This window comes from Podarcis vaucheri, assembly GCF_965113315.1.
Source record: "Podarcis vaucheri genome assembly, chromosome: 12".
Lineage (NCBI taxonomy): Eukaryota > Metazoa > Chordata > Lepidosauria > Squamata > Lacertidae > Podarcis > Podarcis vaucheri.
In genome coordinates, this window is record NC_138750.1 from 33,649,569 (window position 1) to 33,666,901 (window position 17,333).

Consider the following 17,333-nt stretch of genomic DNA (forward strand, 5'->3'; position numbering starts at 1 on the left):
CAAACTAATTTTAGTCGTCCCCCCAATGAACTTACCTATTTCTTACTTTCTGAAAGAAGATGTGAAACAAATACATCCTTTGAAATTCATGATTTTCTGAATTTTGCAAAGCAGTTCTGCAGCCAAGTAAGGTGTGCAATAATGCATATACTAAGGTACAATGTGCCTAAAATGCATATATTATTTTAACAAGATATATAAAAATGTATTATATTAAGGAATATCGCTTTGCAAACATGTGCATTTTGGGCAAAATTTAATATAATATGTGTGTTAGGAGAAATTTGCAACAAAATGCTGGTGAATTTTCATGAGGACTATAAGAAAAATCACAAACTTGACCTAGAAATGTGGAGAACTGGATTTAAGTTTGGAAAAATGAGAAACTGAGAGAATCTGAAATTGACAGTTGCCCACCCCTAATGGGTATTATTCACAGTAAAATAATTCCTAACCTGAAATGTGGTGCTCTGTTTTAAAGAAGGGTATGGTTTTCTTCTGCTGCTGTTGTTTTAATTCAGTTTCTTTGCTAACACTGAGTCTCGTTCTTTCACAGTGCAAATATGGACTTTTCTCTCATCACCACTTCAGCTCAACCTCAAATTAATGAGGGCATTTTAAGATTTTAGCATATTCTTAATGGCATCAAGCCACGGAGACACAATCACTTTGATAACTAATCAGATTACTTTGTTTTTACAAAACAACAAAATCTAATTTATTTGTAGGCCCATCTGGACTAAGACTGCTCAATTTAAGTTAAATTAGCAATGATAGACTGCTACTGGCCTTTTCTTTCCCAGGAGAAGAGGTTGATAGACAGCTGTGCAGAGATGCTATCTATCCAGTCCCCATCGTCTGCGAAGTTCCATGCCCAAAGGATTGTGTACTCAGCACATGGTCTGGTTGGTCCTCCTGCTCACACACCTGCTCTGGCAAAACCACAGAAGGAAAACAGATGCGTGCTCGCTCCATTTTGGCATATGCAGGTGAAGGTAAGGTCACTCCTTTCAGCAGCCTTGGCATATTTTTATGAATTCTTAATGTTACCTTTTAAACATTTGCAGAAATAACAGGGGGCGATTAGACAAAGTGCAACTTTAACACATTGTCTTTAATATGTTTCTGCACTACTGTTGGTATTTTTAAAACACTGCTCTGCGTTTTCTAACTATGTTTTACATTGTTAGTGTTTGTTTTAGTGCATTTTGAGATAAGGTGAGTTTTTGTTTTGTTTTAGATAGATTTCCTTTAAAGCTTCCTTTAAGCTCCCATTTTCAAATTAAATTGGACTCTGGACTCTGATGCTACATATGCACATGTGCAAGGTCTCAGAATATTGTAAACAAGTAAGATTAGAGTATTTTATGTTGTTTGGGTGGTTGGCATGCAAATGACATCCATGAATTAAGGTGTTCTGCACAGACCTAAATGACATGCATAAGCCGTTTGTGGGTTCTGCTTGTAATTGATATAACAGATACACAAGCAGCTACTCTGTTGCTGAGTTAACTGTAAGACAGCAAATTCTAGTTCTAATATAAATCAGAACAGTACCTCCAAGCCGTTCAACATCAATCCCTTGCCATGAAAGGCCTGCTTCTAAATGCACTTTGCAGACACCACAACCTTGAAAATGGCTTCTGGACACTGCCAAGACATAGCCATGTGAAGGTTTGCACAGTTCCCTTTCTTTTTTGCTGGAGTCTTTGTGGAAGGCTTCCCTAGTTAATTGCATCCTGATTTTGTGGAGTGCCCCTTGCTGGTGCCACTTGGAAAACAGAAGTTCCATTGTATATACTTGTATTTTCATGGGCCACATACACAAACAAGAGTTTTATTATAGCCATCAAGGTCCAAGGGAGTAGCAAAGCCAGAATGAACGACAGGATAGGTTCATAATATTAGTATAGCTATACTATATTCATATTGCCGAAATAACACCCCTGTCAAGGGCATGGTGATTAATAGCTATAATTTCTCAGCATTTTGGAGCACGGGAGCATAGAAAGTCCTTAATACGATATGTTAAACTGAACGTTTTTTGTTAGAGTGTAGTCTCAGTGTCTGGAAGTGAACACAAAGCCTGGTCCCAAGTAAAGAGAAGTTAAGCAAAAAGAAAACAAAGCCAAAAAATAAACTTTGGCGGAGAAAGGTAGAAAGCATGCTAAAAGTTAGGCTTTTGAGTTTGCTTACTTCTTACACCCTTCGTGGTGGCTGCATTTATACTGTTGTGTTTTATATTGTGATGATCATTGAAAGGTGTGCTGTTTCTGGCATACAGGCCCCTTTTAGAGCAGTAAGAGTGGAAAAGGCTTCAAAAGACTTTTGAGTACATATGGGAGATGCTTGAGCTCTTGGCTGTGAAAGGTGCATGTGTGATTTGTACCACTGAATGATCTGGGGGGCGCTGAAGCTAAGCAGTCTTTTATATGATTTGTGTCTTTATGGATGGACAGGATACAAATGCAATGCAGAAATAATGAACAAATATTCTGCATGGGAACCTCCTGGGAACAACATGTAAAAAGCATGACACATGTATGAAGAGTAAGTTTTATTTAAAAAAAAAGTTGCATGTGTGATTAAACGGATTTACTTGGACTGTAGGGACTGCATAACATTTATGAATAAAAGATCCTCCGGAACTGTAATATCATTTCCAAAGTAGCTGACATGTCACTTTCACTTCTCAGATTAAATTCCGAACTGAAACTGTATCAGTTTAGATTATAATATTTAGGCTTCACTTCAATCAAATCTCTTGTCCCCACCATGCCAGTAAATCCATTATGCAATTTTGCCATGTACTGCCTGACAGAGAATGGCTGTCTCCTCACCTTCAGCAATGCACAGCATTGTTTAAGCAATTCCAGCAGGACATAAAATGTTTCAGTGGGAAGCAAGCTACCAGAGAGCATTACCAGATTTGGATTCCCATAACAGGTTTTTTCTCTCTATGTCCACAACTCAGTTAGCAAAGAAGAAGATGATGAGAGGTCAACACGAACCCTTTGGTGGAGAGCAACTTTGAAAGACGCTTAAAAGTTGTAAGCGTTAGGGATGCCAGATAATTTTGATTCAGTCTAGGATTTGCTGTGAGACCCACCTCATTGATCCAGTCAAACCAGTCCTCAAAACAAAACCTAGATCTGTGGTTTAGTTCACAGCTCTACAAACCTTTCTGAGGGCTGGTTTGACTATCCAGGGCTTGCTCTCTCCCCCCCCCCTTTTGGGGGCTTTAAACACTTACGCTGCTTGGAGAAGTTTCAAAGTGCAACATCTCTGCATTGTCAGGTAAAAACACATTAGTACATCATGGGGGCAGCCATCTTGTTGTACATACGATCACAATCACTTGTATTTAATGGATAGTGGCAAGCCAAGGGCAAACTTTGACTACCATTCCTGGTTTATTTGGAGAAAAGCAAGCCTGGGTTCAGACATTATGGAAAGGCGGACCATGGCTTAGTTCTCCACAGCATGGCAGGAGCAGGAGCACAGGAGAAACAAAGTACCTACAGTTTTAGCAATGTGTAGCAGGATACTACTGCATGTTCACATTTAAACCATAATTTAGTTTAACTATGGATTGACATAACGTGCATACTAGTCCTATATATGTACTTTAAAGTATATCTCACTATATTAAATTCCACTTTTCCTTCTTCTGCTGTGCTTGGGCCGCTTATCTGACCTGTTCTAGGGGACCATTGAGGGGCACAAATCCACCTCTATAATTCAACACTTCAGTTACCTTCTCCACCTACCAAGTCCTTGGCATATGGCGAGCTATAAATCAATTTTTCAAAAGCTTGTTGAACAGACTTTGACTTTTCCAGGCATGGGTTCTTTGGCTCCATGATTTATGAGACACAAATCAGCTCCTGAAATGTTCCATGCTTGGTGCTTAAATTTTCATGAAGTTAAGGGCATGAGGGACATGCAGAGGCTATTTAAAAATGGAAACTTAGGCCTTAAAATGCCTTTATGTTAAAGCACTGGGCATGAAATACATCCTTTTGGTATCCCACTTTGGAACCCTTCATGTATCCAAATATACTGCTGAATTTCAGCAGTGATTCTCTGGGAGATGGTGGGAGCCAAATTTAAATTAGTGCAGCTTTTGGAAGGTAGAATTGGGAATAGATTTTTGGATTTGGGAGAACTATGCCAGGATGCAGACACTGCTTTAGGCACTGCCAACACATGCTGAATCTCGATTGTCAGCAGAAAAGCCCTTTGGGCTGGAAGCATTTCAGTTGTAGATGCTTAAGTAGCTTGGCTATGTAAAATAGTAGTGGGGATATGTTTATGCAAATTCAATAACTGCGGGGGGAAATTGTCATCATTCCCAAAGCAAAGGCTTATCTGTAACTTGGAAGGAATTCTCAGTGTGGAAACTTTTCCTGATACAGTCAAGTACTTGCATCTCATTCTCTACTTGTTTGGAAAAACAACAACTAAATAATTGATAAAAAAAGAGATGCTGATCTGCTCTCAGACATCAAGCTAATTTCTTCCAGAGATCATCAAAAACGTAGCCTGAAAATCTAGAAAGGCAGTGAGCAGCATAATGCTACAAATGCTGAACTGAACAAATCTCAAATTTATACATGGCCATATCTACTTGCAGATAACCTGGCATGTGGTCATCTGTTACAAATGCTTAGCCTGGGCTTGATGAGGCAAGTGACCCTCACCTGTTCCAAGCCTCCTCCAACTGAGGAATCACACACCTCCTCCCAGAGCTAGCGAGCCCCACCTGGCCATCTAGGGAGCTGAGCTGTGGGCCCTTGCCTGACTCAGCCTCCTAGAGTGCCCTTCCTGCTGCTTCCTACACATCAGAGCCTTTCATGTTCATGAAGACAGGGGGCTCTCTGGTGATGGGTCCTGCTGCTCTGCTTCCTGTGCACTGACCCCCATCCTCTTGCCATCCTCTGTTGCCCCGTGAGTACTCCCTTCCCTGCCCCCTGCTTGCCCTGGTGTGTCCCAGACCCAGCTGTACCCCTCGCAGGGATCCTCCTCTTCTTGCCCATCGTTCTGCCAGTTCATGGCAATTTAACCCTCCCCTCCACCTTTCCACATTCTGCTTTTCCAGTCTAAAGCAAGTTCCTATATCTCCCACTGTAGGTTTGGTTCTTAGTTCCTGACACTGCTTAGGTTTACTATTAGGAATGAGCTGTATTTCAGACCAGAAATCAAAGAGGCATTGAGTTCTTCAGCACTCCCTATAGTGTGTATGCATTTGATTCAAAGCTCCCATTTTAGTCTTGTTTGCCTGAAATCTAAATGGCTGGTTCATGAACCTTCTTACAGTCTTGTCTATGCCTGCCTGGATTATATATTTTTTGAAGGAAGCTTTTTCTGAAGTCTTATCACCAAAGTAATTTTAGGCCTGAAAGCATTTGGCCGATTAACTACTCTAATGAATCAATTAATGCTTTGATAGCAGATTAGCAACATAGTTCCAATTAACATTCAGTGTGGTTGTATGGGTATGCTCCTTCAGCTGCTAATGGGTGTTAAGACCGATTAATTTTAATTAATTGAATACAAAAGTCACTGGTTAGCATCCCATATATGTAAGAGAAAGATTGTGCTATCCTCTAAGACTGTTGAGTGTAAGTTCTCCTGGTTATATCTCTAGTCCTTTCTACTTGCTTGTTACAGTCACTTGTGACATAGAATGCAGTTCTAAACACATTTACTTGCAACCATGTCCTGTTGAGATCAATGACATGCTATGTTTTTACAACTTCATTGCTGTATAAAGTAGCAGCAGTTCTGAGATTTATAACAGTGCTCCTGGGTAAGGGACTGCATTGATGACTTCCACATCCATTACGGTTGCCATATTTCAAAAAGTGAAAATCCAGAGCTTTTTGGTTTTGCCCAAAGTTGTTGAGGTATTTGTTTGTTTGTTTTGCAAAATCCCAACAAGAAAATTGAGTTTTTGAGCTATTTTTAATGAAAATCGCGACATGGGCTGTCATATGTCCGGATTTCCCCAGATATTTCAGCCTGGAAGCTGCTTAAGGGGACTAAACACCGGCTATGTCCAGAAAATTCCGGAAAACCTACGGCAACCCTAACATGGACTCAGAAAGAATCAACCAAAAATATCTATTACCTTGAAGAATCGCGTCCTGGAAGCCTTCTAACATATACCTGTTCTCATGTGTTGGCTGAACCATGACTGTTTGCCAATAAACATTTAGCTGAATGTAGCACTTGGAAAGGGGAGCAGTAATGGACATAGACACAGAGATCCACATCTGGGGAGAAAAGCAATAATTTAGTTAATAACACCTAGTGAGTTTTGTGGCACCTTAGAAACAAACAGATTTATATTTTATTCTTTGACATAGGTTTTTATGGCCCAGCAACTTCTTTGCCAGATGCATGGAGTATATCAGTGTTCAGATATATCTGAATTTATATACATAATATGCACAGGGGGGAAAGTAAAGCAATGTGGCCAAAAGGCTGTAAACTGCAAGATGCCTGTGATGTTTCTGTATCAAATGCATACAACACAAACCCAGTGACCACTCATGGCAGTAGATATTGGAGATAACACAGCTTTCTAACTTTGTTGTGCTAACTGAAGGCAAAGCCTCGTTCTTTGTTTATATTTGTTTAGTACTAAACTAACTTACTGATCAATTCTAGTTTGGCAATGGCATGGTAGGGCTTACTTTGAAGTAGGAATAATGAATAATTTTGGCCTTCTCACTGGTTCCTGAATGTTGTCATTATTGGCCTTTTCTCTTTTTTAGAAGGCTGACACTATAATACATACACAAACAGTGTAAGTTTCAATACCGATTGCCTCACAGCCACTATGTCTAGCCCAAGTAGACAATTGTATGTGCAGTCTGAACCCATGGTTTGTTGTACTCTTGCATAATAAATCCCCACAGTTCTACTCATTTGTCTCCAGGGCTATTAGGGCTAGGTTCAGGGGCAGACATCCAGAGCCCCCAGTGGCGAGAAGCCTTCCCAACCCCTTCTCAAAGACTCTGCCAACTTGTTTCTCTCTGGGTTCTTATTTTTAAAAAAGTTGCGTGAGCACACAGTGTAGATAGATAGATAAACTTTATTCGCATTAGCCAATGGCCATAGCAACATAAAACAAGCAATATATACAATTAAAAAGACAACAATGGGTAAAAAGGGCAATCAAATGACCAAGATTATCGTTCAGGCACATTGAGTGTGTGTGTGTGTGTGTGTGTGTGTGTGTGTGTGTGTGTTGGAACGGCTGGTCTCAACTACTAATGTGCATTGGATTTTTGTTTTATTTCTTTTGACATTGTACACTAGATATAATAACAGTTACTATTAAGCAGCTTTTGGATAAGAACCCAGCATGCCCTCTGGCCAGCTGGCGTAAAATTCTTTAAAGGGGGGGGGGTTCAGTGCTGAATAGTAAATATGTTCTCATCTTCCCAACTTGCTGAGTTGCAGCATATACTTACTGTTTGTAAATAGCCAAAGTTCATCCTAATAGATCCCCAATAGATGGCCACCCAGTCTTTGCAAAGAATGACCTACCACCTGCTGAGGTAGTCCATTCCACTGTTGAACAGCTCTTGCCATGAGAAAGCTGCTCCTAAGGTCAACCTGAAATCTCCTTCCCTGCAATTTCAGTCTACTAGTTTTGGTCCTGCCATTTTCTCAGTCTTCTTTATGACAGCCCTTCAGATTTCTGAAGACCATCCTGCCCATGCCTTACCCTAACCTTCTGTTCTTCACGCTAAACATGTCCAGCTCTTTTAATCATTCCTCGTTGCTCTTGGCATTTTCAATTGTGCACTGAGTGAGAAGGGCAGTAGAGAAGGAGTGGAATATGAGAGCACAATGATGCATATTTCCTATTAATAAGCCAAGATACGTTACATCCAAACCTGTGTCTTAGGCCTAGACTAGTTTTGAAGGGGTAAACCTTTATTTGGGCCGTGTCATTCAGACTGTAGGTGAGGGCCCACATGATTGAATGTTCTCTATTAAAAACTAACCTCTGTCCATAGAAAACTAGATTTCAGGGAGAAGGCTAGGCTGGAACCTTTCATCCTTAGTTTTCTTTGTGTGCAAGGGCTGATTTATTTTCTGTATTGAGGAGCATTTAGACATGTGAGAGCCCCTAACCTGCAGTCTGAAGTATCACAGTCCAAACAATTGTAGGCTTAATACAGCGAGAACTATGACATAGTACAGGGGAAGGAACCTGTTGCCCTCCAGATACTTCCATCAGCTTCAGCCAGCCTAGACTGGCCTGAGATGATGGGAGTTTGTGATCCTCATCCCTGTATATCAACACATTGCCTTCATTAAAATTTCATACCCTGAGAACAAAGAAGTGAAAACCAAGTTTGTTTATTGAGCTTGTTTTTCCTAAATTATCGTTGCAATGATTTTCCTCCCCTGCCACTGTGCGCTTGCTTTTTCCAGGAGGACTTCAGTGCCCAAACAGCAGTTTGCTGCAGGAAACACGCAGCTGCAATGAACATCCATGCACAGTGTATCACTGGCAAACAGGACCTTGGGGCCAGTGTGTAGAGGATGTCTCTGTGTCGGCATTCAATTCTTCTGCAGGTTGGAATGGAGAGGCCACCTGTGCTGTTGGGATGCAAACAAGGAAAGTCATCTGTTTGAGGGTCAACGTGGGACAAGTTGGACCCAAAAAGTAAATATAATAGAAATTCTGGTACTCAAAACCTTGATTGGCCAAACCTCCTAATTATTTGCTCTTTTCACTTTTTCTCTGTGTAGCTCCATTATAACATAGCCTACTAAAATGTGTTTTGTCTGAATTTATAATAAAAATGAATGTAACAATTGAGTTCCAGCTCATGCAATCACAGCGTCTATCAGAATTGTTCTTTGTTTCCAAATTTGCACAACAGATCATAATGTTTACATTTTGCTGTTTGAATAATGCAAATAATAAGTTAGTGATGGTGTATAAGGAGTACAATCTTGTGAAGCAAAAAGAAATATGTTGCTTGATCCCTTGAACCACCATGTTAATCTACTTAATAAGTTTTTAAATAGGAGGAGATGTACGTGAAAGTGTAAATGAGAACCATGTTTTAAACTCTTCTTAATAGGAAGGATTATTGTGATATGACAAGATCAATATTATTGGCGTAACTTTCAAAGTAACAGACTTCCGCTTATATTACTTCAGTTCAATTTGACCTTGAATAAGGTGGAAAGCCATAAATAGAGGAGAGAATGGACGGATATAGCTATAGAGCTATAATCTCAGTAGCTTGCTTTAAAGGCAAGATAGCAACTAAATGCAAATGTATAAACTAGATGAAATCAGGCATCGACATTGAATGACCAAGCCTTTTTATTTATATGTTATTGGTGAGCATTTTAGGATGTTTTTACACTTGCTTTTAATGTTTTTGTTTTTCTTTGAGTTCACCTTTCTGGAAAAAGTGGCTAATAAATATATTAAATAAATAATATGGGTCATTAAAGCATGGTCAGATGACCAGCTGTGGTAGGGACAAGACAATAGATCCACCATATGATGTAAATTTTGTTCAAAGTTTTGATAATCAGTGACACATGGTGAAATTGCAGCTCACCTCCTGGATGGTGAGGGTGTCATGTGTTTCCCAGGAGCTGATTAGATGTGGATTCCTCTTCCTAATCATGCACAAAAATAGAAGAAGAGTTCTGATTTCAGATAAAAAATTTCTACCATGGCATAGCTAGTTTGTGTGTGTTTGTTTGTGTGTGTGTACACATGCACACATATAATTTCATCCAAGCTCCTGGTCATCACAGAACAAGGAATCACCCACACTCAGTTATGTGATAGGTTTGGTGATATGACAAATTATACAACTTTAGTATTGCTAAAATATACATAGGGAGCAGAATTCCTTTGGTACCTCCCTGTGATAACTGAAAATCTTGTCATCATTCAGCCCTTGTGAAATGCAGTGGGATGCAAATAAAGTAATCTGTAAGGGAAGGTCAAAGTGGGGAAAATGAACAGTGTATATGGGCCATTCCCCCAATACTGGTTCTCCTGAACTCCTTCTTGATTGGGTCCCTGCATTTAATGTGGCCTACCACTTACTTTTCATTCTATCCTTTGTCCTATCCTTTGTCACTGCCCATTTTAGGTGTCCTGAAAGCCTTCGTCCTGAGACCGTTAGACCTTGCTTGCTACCCTGTAGGAAAGACTGCATTGTGACACCTTACAGCGATTGGACACCTTGCCCTTCATCATGTCAAGAAGGTAATTGTAAAAACCAAAAAGAGGGTGGGAAGGGGGCAGGCGTCTGGGGAAGAAGGACTTTGGCAAACCCAATCGCCCTTGAATCCAATGTTTTTAGACTATACACAATTTTGGCTTTAGGCACGATCCGCAGAATGTAACCCTTGTTTAAAAACTTGGGTGAATATTCAAAAATGTTGAGTGAATGGCTTTTGTCCCTGTACCATACTGTAACGAAGTTTCCACCTTGGAAGATTTCAGTGAGACACAAAACAATTTCAATCTCCTCTGAATTGTGTCCACTCAGTCACCAATGTTGATTTAAAAGAAGCTTGATTCACCATGGTTACTGTGTGGTGCTCATCAGATTTGGATTACAAATATTTAAATATAGATTTGGGCCCAAGGCAAATTGAGGCCTCCACCTTGTGGTGGGGCCTCTACCAAGACTACCTTTCTCCTATTTGCTGCATTGGACTCTTTACAGTTCCTTTATCACATGATATGGGAGGAATAGCCCTCTTGCCCAGTGCTATTTTTCTAGAAAAAGAAAAATCACCATGAATCCTTGTTCTCTCATAATGGCAATGGCGCCCACCTGATAGATGCTAGAACTGAGTTCCAGCAAGTTCCAGCTGGGGAAAACCCCTGCTCTTGCTTACTGTGAGGAAATAGTGCTGATAGCATACATAGCAGGAGAACCCTAATGACTTCTGTATAACTGTGGGCAGAAGGAGAGAGAGCAAAATATTATTGGCAGGCATGGGATACCCCGTCCCTTAATCCGGCATTCATGCCTTCAAAACTTCCCAAACAATGAAGCCTTCAGAGAAGTCTCTGCACAGATGGACTCCATAAATGAGCAGGAGATCACACGTAGTTAAGGATCGCCTGGATCAAGCTGTTGTATGTTACTCTGTGCAACGGTTGCTATGCTTAGTTAGGTTTCTTTTTTTTTATTCAATAATATCTTATTCCTTTTGCTTTCCTTTACCTTATATGATCTCAGAGTGGGTTACTTTGTACAATCACATCTGAGCAATACAGCAAGTGCATGCTTCTAATTTTAGAGCTAGCTACCTTATCTCAGAATCCCACAAAATGTTGGGAAAGGAGGTGCATCCTCAAACCATCCTCCAAGATACACAGGGATGGAGCAAGGTGCAAGTGAAATGCCACTACAGGAAAGGCCCTGTCTCATGTCACCGAAGAATGAACTTCACTTTATGCAGGCACCAAAAGAAGGGGCTCCCCTGTAGATCTCAGTACATGAGCAGACTGGTACAGAGAGGAATGCTGCTTCATATATTTGGGTGTTTAGAGCTTTATAAGTTAGCATGAATGCTTTGAATTGGATTTAGTAGCATATAAGCAACCTGTTCAGGTTCTAGAGAACCAATGTAACATGCCTCCAAAAAGCTAAGCCAGTCAATATACTTGCTGCTATATTCTGCAATAGCCAGTGCTAACTTATAAAGCTTCTGAACTACCTTCATAGGTAGTCCTGTATACAGCACATTACAGTAATTTAGCCAGGAGGTACCAGAACATGGATTAGTGTAGCAAGGTTATCATAGTCTATGAACGGTTGGTTTGGCAAAGCAGCCATAGCTACTCAGGTGCTTCACATCATTGATGACACTTGGAGCTCCAATAAAAAAGGTGGATTACCCTCCAGACAATGTACCTGCTCCTTCCGCTAAGTGCAGCCCCATATAAAGCACGCAATTTGCCCAGTTCCTGGATCCACAGCCAATTCCTAGATTCCTGGATTTTGCTGGGATTCAGCATGACTTTATTGGTCAATATCACAGCAGTCTAGCACTTGCACAGCCTGTTTTGATGACACAGAAATAGAATTGAGTGTCACCTGCATATTGATAATATTGTACCCCAAATCCTCCAATGACCTCTCCCAGAAGCTCAATATAAACGTTGAAGAGCATCTTTGTTTGTAGCCTGCCCAGCCTGAGGGCTTGAAGTACAAAACAGCACTTAGTAACAACATGGAAAAATTAATTTAAAACATACATATCACTCACCTTCTGGCATAAGCCTGGCCATCAAAACCATCCTGTTTTGATGTGCACAGGTGTGGTGCAAAGCCATCATTGCAACAATGTTTTCACAGTTTGTTTTCTTTCTGCCCTACTCTGTCTTTCTTTAATTCTCTGTGTTTTGGGCAATATCTTTGTTGGTCCCTTTTGACTTTTTTGACCTTTTGATTAGGAATCCAACAGACAGGGGCCTCTTGCATTAGTAGGTCCAAAAGTTTAAAACGATGGGTCTATATATTTTTCCTGTGAGCTCACCATGCATTTGTGACTTGAGCTTCTAGGAGGGCCACATTTAAATGAACGGAGAGTTTGTGATATAGCAGTATTTGATGAATTGCACTTTAGGCACATGGTCCAGAGGTGCCGGTGGCTTCTGCCCTCCTTATAAGCCATTAAAAAAATGCTTGAGCAAAGCTTTCCTTACTTTTATGCTTTCCTTTTGCCTATTTTCTTGAAAGATGGGAATAAGAAAAGAGATTGGTGCTAGTGGTTTCTTTTAAGGTTTTGGTTTGAACCAACAACTACACGCAAATTATAAGTATCTTATTTTAGCACATACTGCCAGATGTTTAATGCTTACTGTATTCTGTAGCAATTCCACATCCTGCATTGTAATTATAGTTACAGAACATTCCCCCCCCCCACTGACTTAACGTTGCCCAGATATTTCTGCCTTATCCCTTTTTCTCTTTTTGAGCTTAGCGGGAAGCATTCATCTTAATATGCACGATCATAGCTGCAGTCAATAATTTAATACCTCGTTCATGTGTGTTAATCCTCCTGTGGCGTAGGGTGCTCGCTCATTGCCACCTACTTTCAAAAGGCAGGGGATTGTTGCCCTGAAAAGATACCCTTTATAGTTCACAGCTAATGCTCTGTGCTGGGGTTGGGGGGCCGGAGACAAATACAAAGTCACTTTTACTGTTGTTCTAGTTGCTGATTAGAGTATTCCCCAACTAATAAAGGATTAGACAGATTAAACTTGTAACCTTTTGAGGGAATAAAGAGCATGTGGAGCCTGGGAAGTTTAATATGATGGGAGGGAGAGAAACTGAGCACACTCCTTTCAACAGGACAAATACAATATAATACACAGTGTGGCACATCTGTTGTTCTCTGGTAGCAGTGTGGCTCTTTCCTTCCTTCTTTCTTTTTTCTTTTTTTAAAAAAACCCTACATACTAAAATGTGTAAACTGGAGGGGGAAATAGCATGCCAGTAAACATAATGAATCAGTCCAATTTGTTCAAGATTGCAATCACATAGCAGCGGAGAGGAAAAATAAATCTATCTAACATGCAACAATTGCAGCCTTAATTTGAATCAGTAAGTTTTCAATGCTTTTCTAATGCTGCTGCAATGAATTTTGCTGTTCTAAATGTAACGTATTTATTTATTTAAGAGTTTTCTTACCTGCCCTTCATTGCAAGGTCCCAGGGTCGTTTACAACCATATAATCATACAATATTAAAATCCAATAAACCAATTCCTACTCTACTCTGAGCAGATAATAGATACGGTAATTGTACCTAATTCATATGCCAGTTCCAAATTTGGGTTTTTCAATTCCTTACTTATATGGTTTGTCAAGGCCAGAATTGTATTGATTCAGTAATTAGTTTTTTTTAAATTAGATTTTCAATTATGTAATAAAGAGAATATATATACACAACAAACAAACAAATGGCATAATACAACTATAACACACACACCAAATGAACTGGGTGTGAGATCAAGAGCTTACTGAGATACAATCAAGTAGAAGAAAAGGGGAAGTCCATCTACACTGAGATGAAGAAGAAAAGTCTTACGGCATCCATATATTTTTGGTTGTTATATAGGACTGTACTATTGATTCAGTAGTTGGCTGATATTTCAGTTTGTGTTGCTTTTATATTACAAACCCTTCGAAAAAGCTTGCATATCTGAATTTTTTGAAGATGCATATAGAATTTTTGAGCTCTGAGGAAAATACATTGATGCCACCACTATATTGAGTTGCCTTAATTCGCCAAACTTTCATGTATGTACAAATACATTTCAAGACACTATATTCCTCTTCATGTACACGGCAGAAAGCTTGAAGGTTTTAACCAGGTGCTAATCTATTCCATACAGTGTATTTACGCAGGTGGCGCTGTGGTCTAAACCACAAAGCCTAGGGCTTGCCGATCGGAAGGTTGGTGGTTCGAATCCCCGTGATGGGGTGAGCTCCCGTTGCTTGGTCCCAGCTCCTGCCCACCTAGCAGTTCAAAATCACGTCAAGGTGCAAGTAGATAAATAGGTACCGCTCTGGCGGGAAGGTAAATGGTGTTTCTGTGCTCTGCTCTGGTTCACCAGAAGCAGCTTAGTCATTCTGGCCACATGACCCGGAAGCTGTCTGCGGACAAACACCGGCTCCCTCAGCCTATAGAGCAAGATGAGTGCCGCAACCCCAGAGTCGTCCGCGACTGGACCTAACGGTTGGGGTAAATTTACCTTTACCTAATCTATTCTATACAGTGTATTTATGCAGCTATTTACTGTGATCTCAGCATGATTGTTCAACTTGTGTGTGTGGTGTGAGGAGAGTAAAGTGCACTGTATGTTCATTTACAGGGGGTATGAAAGTGACAAAACAATCTCGGCATCGAGTGATCTTGCAACTCCCTGCGAATGGTGGCCGAGACTGCCCAGATACTTTGTATGAAGAAAAAGATTGTGACGCTCCTCCTGTCTGCTTGTTTTTCAGGTGATGCTCTTAACTTTTATCAGTGTAGAGTTTCTGTCAAAAAATAACTTCATTTTGTGAGATTTGTATGTATTCAGAAAGGGAGGGAATTTGTCGTCTTCTATGAGGAATCTACTTCAAATGTTTTGTACTCCAGAGCTTCCTACTTCCAGTTTTTGTATATTACGTTTCAGCAAAAAAAATTGGCCTATTTTTACAGAGGCATTGTAAAGATTACTATGTGTGTTGCATAAGTAATATTTAGCAAGCATTATTAGCATTATCAATGCTATTTGGGTTCTTTGGGAGAATGTGTGGAACCATAACAACACTACGCCATCTAGGTCTCTTGTGGGCAGAGTCTCTGACAGGTGGAGGTGGCTGTTGCTATCTTTGTAGCAAAACATTAGCAGAAAGCAGCCAAGCCACAAAGGAGCTTTCTGAGCTTTGGCATTAATTCCTTCTCCCCATAATGGGATATTGCCTGAGTTTCACAGGCAATTTGTCATCTTAATTTAGCAATACAAAAATGGCTTGTTCAGACAGTAACATGCTCCGACTGCTTTCAAATGCCACGATTACCTCATTTGCAAACCGTTGGTGAATTCATCCCATTGTGTCTGATAATATCACTCATAGAATAAGGATGATAGGTCAGACATCTTTTTAATGTGGTGTAAATATCGTGATGACCAATCTTGGAGCCAGAGGAACTTTTTCACTTTGGGGGCTGGAAATAAAATCCATGACCAAATCAGGTGATGGTGTTATTAGTGATTTCCACTGTCATTGAAATAGTAGTGGCTATTTCCTGTGGCTTTCCCACAGAGAGAAGGTTAAGAGAATAGCGGTAGTGACACCCAGATAGAATATAAGGAGAATTTGTTTATGAAGAATGGTTCATCTAATTCTGGTCTTTCTGTTGTGCTGGGCGTATGCACACAATCCTTCCATCTTCATGACATATATAGGCGATGCAGGTCCAGTACACAGCTGAAGGCAATATGTTACCTCACACCACATTATCTTTTATGAGGGAGTTCCATACTGAAAGTGGAAGCATGTCCCATTCAAATTTGCTGAGCAAGTGCCCATTTCCTTGGCAGCTTTGAGTTCCAAATGGGATTTGGCATCATCGTTGCATTGTGTGCTTTTTGTTATGAGTTTCTTGTGTAAATGTGTTTATATTGTGATGTAAATGTGTCATAGGTCACTTGGAGGCAGTTAACAACAAGTTATCACCATCAGTTTATTCGTATGCTACTTTCTTACAACATTGTGTCTGAAACAGGTCACAACAAATCAAATGGACAGCAATAGCCATTCAGAAAATTTAGGGTTTTGTGCAGCTAAGTATTCCTCAAAGCAGATCCACTGGAATTAATGGAGCCACGTTTGTGATGTCCATTTACTTCAGTCCGTCTGCTCTGTGTAGGACTAGCATTGAGTGCAAGCCATAATAAGAACAAGTGCAAATAATCATAATGGGTTGTAACCAACGTCTTAGAGTAGACCCATTGAAAATAGTGGATATGATGAATTTAGATACATTAATTTCAGTGGGTGTGGTTTTAATATGACTTAGTTGGACACTAGCCAAAGTAAATATGTCAATACACCATTTTAAAAAAAATCAGTCCATATGACACTATATAAAACAGTGCAAATGCACTAATCCAGTCTTAAAGCTGAACAGGAGAGAGAATAGAGATGAATACAGAAATAAAAATAGGCAAAACAGAATCATCTCCATTTCACAAGGTATTCCACGAAGGTTCAATACAGTTAACTTACACTCATTAGATGGCAGCCTCTTGTGGCAGTCCTCCTCCCTGCAGATCTTCTCTCAGTTCATTCCCAATCTCTCACAGCACATGGAAGCTCCTGTTCAGAAAGTGGCCGCTTATCTGGTCTGGAAGTAGGTGGCGGTTGTGGCCCAGCGTAGCAGCCCCTCAAACATCAAGGGAGCGAAATGACTTTGCCATGGTGGCTGGCCTTTGGAATGCCTCCCCAGCCGGCCGCCATCTTGAAGTTTGAAATTAGCCTATCAGGGGCAAGCTGAGGGGTAGAGCCTGGGTGGCAGACCAGGGTGGAGAAGTCCTCACTCTGATCCAATTCCTCTATCCACCTGTCCCTGTTGAAATGTCCTTTCTGTGATTTTACTTGACTAGGTATATTCTAAATTTATGGCGGTTTACTCTAGCAGTAACTTCAGCAGTAAAGTTCTTCATTTTGTTTTGTGCAGATACACCAAACATGAACAGTAGTTTATTTCCCATTTGGTTAGCAGTGCAAACTATACGAAAGAGAATTACTTG

The 17,333-nt window shown here is 40.3% G+C and overlaps 1 protein-coding gene across 5 annotated transcripts in view; it reads left to right on the plus strand.

The window, feature by feature from the left end:
* The window catches only part of THSD7A (thrombospondin type 1 domain containing 7A), a 272,706-nt gene that overhangs the window by 183,828 nt on the left and 71,545 nt on the right, over nucleotides 1-17,333 (plus strand). For all 5 annotated transcript variants that reach the window (XM_082193871.1, XM_082193873.1, XM_082193870.1 and 2 more), the window contains 4 exons: nucleotides 804-995; nucleotides 8,458-8,692; nucleotides 10,155-10,270; nucleotides 14,904-15,036. In XM_082193871.1, the coding sequence (XP_082049997.1) occupies nucleotides 804-995; nucleotides 8,458-8,692; nucleotides 10,155-10,270; nucleotides 14,904-15,036 (676 nt within the window). The remainder of the gene's footprint in view (nucleotides 1-803; nucleotides 996-8,457; nucleotides 8,693-10,154; nucleotides 10,271-14,903; nucleotides 15,037-17,333) is intronic.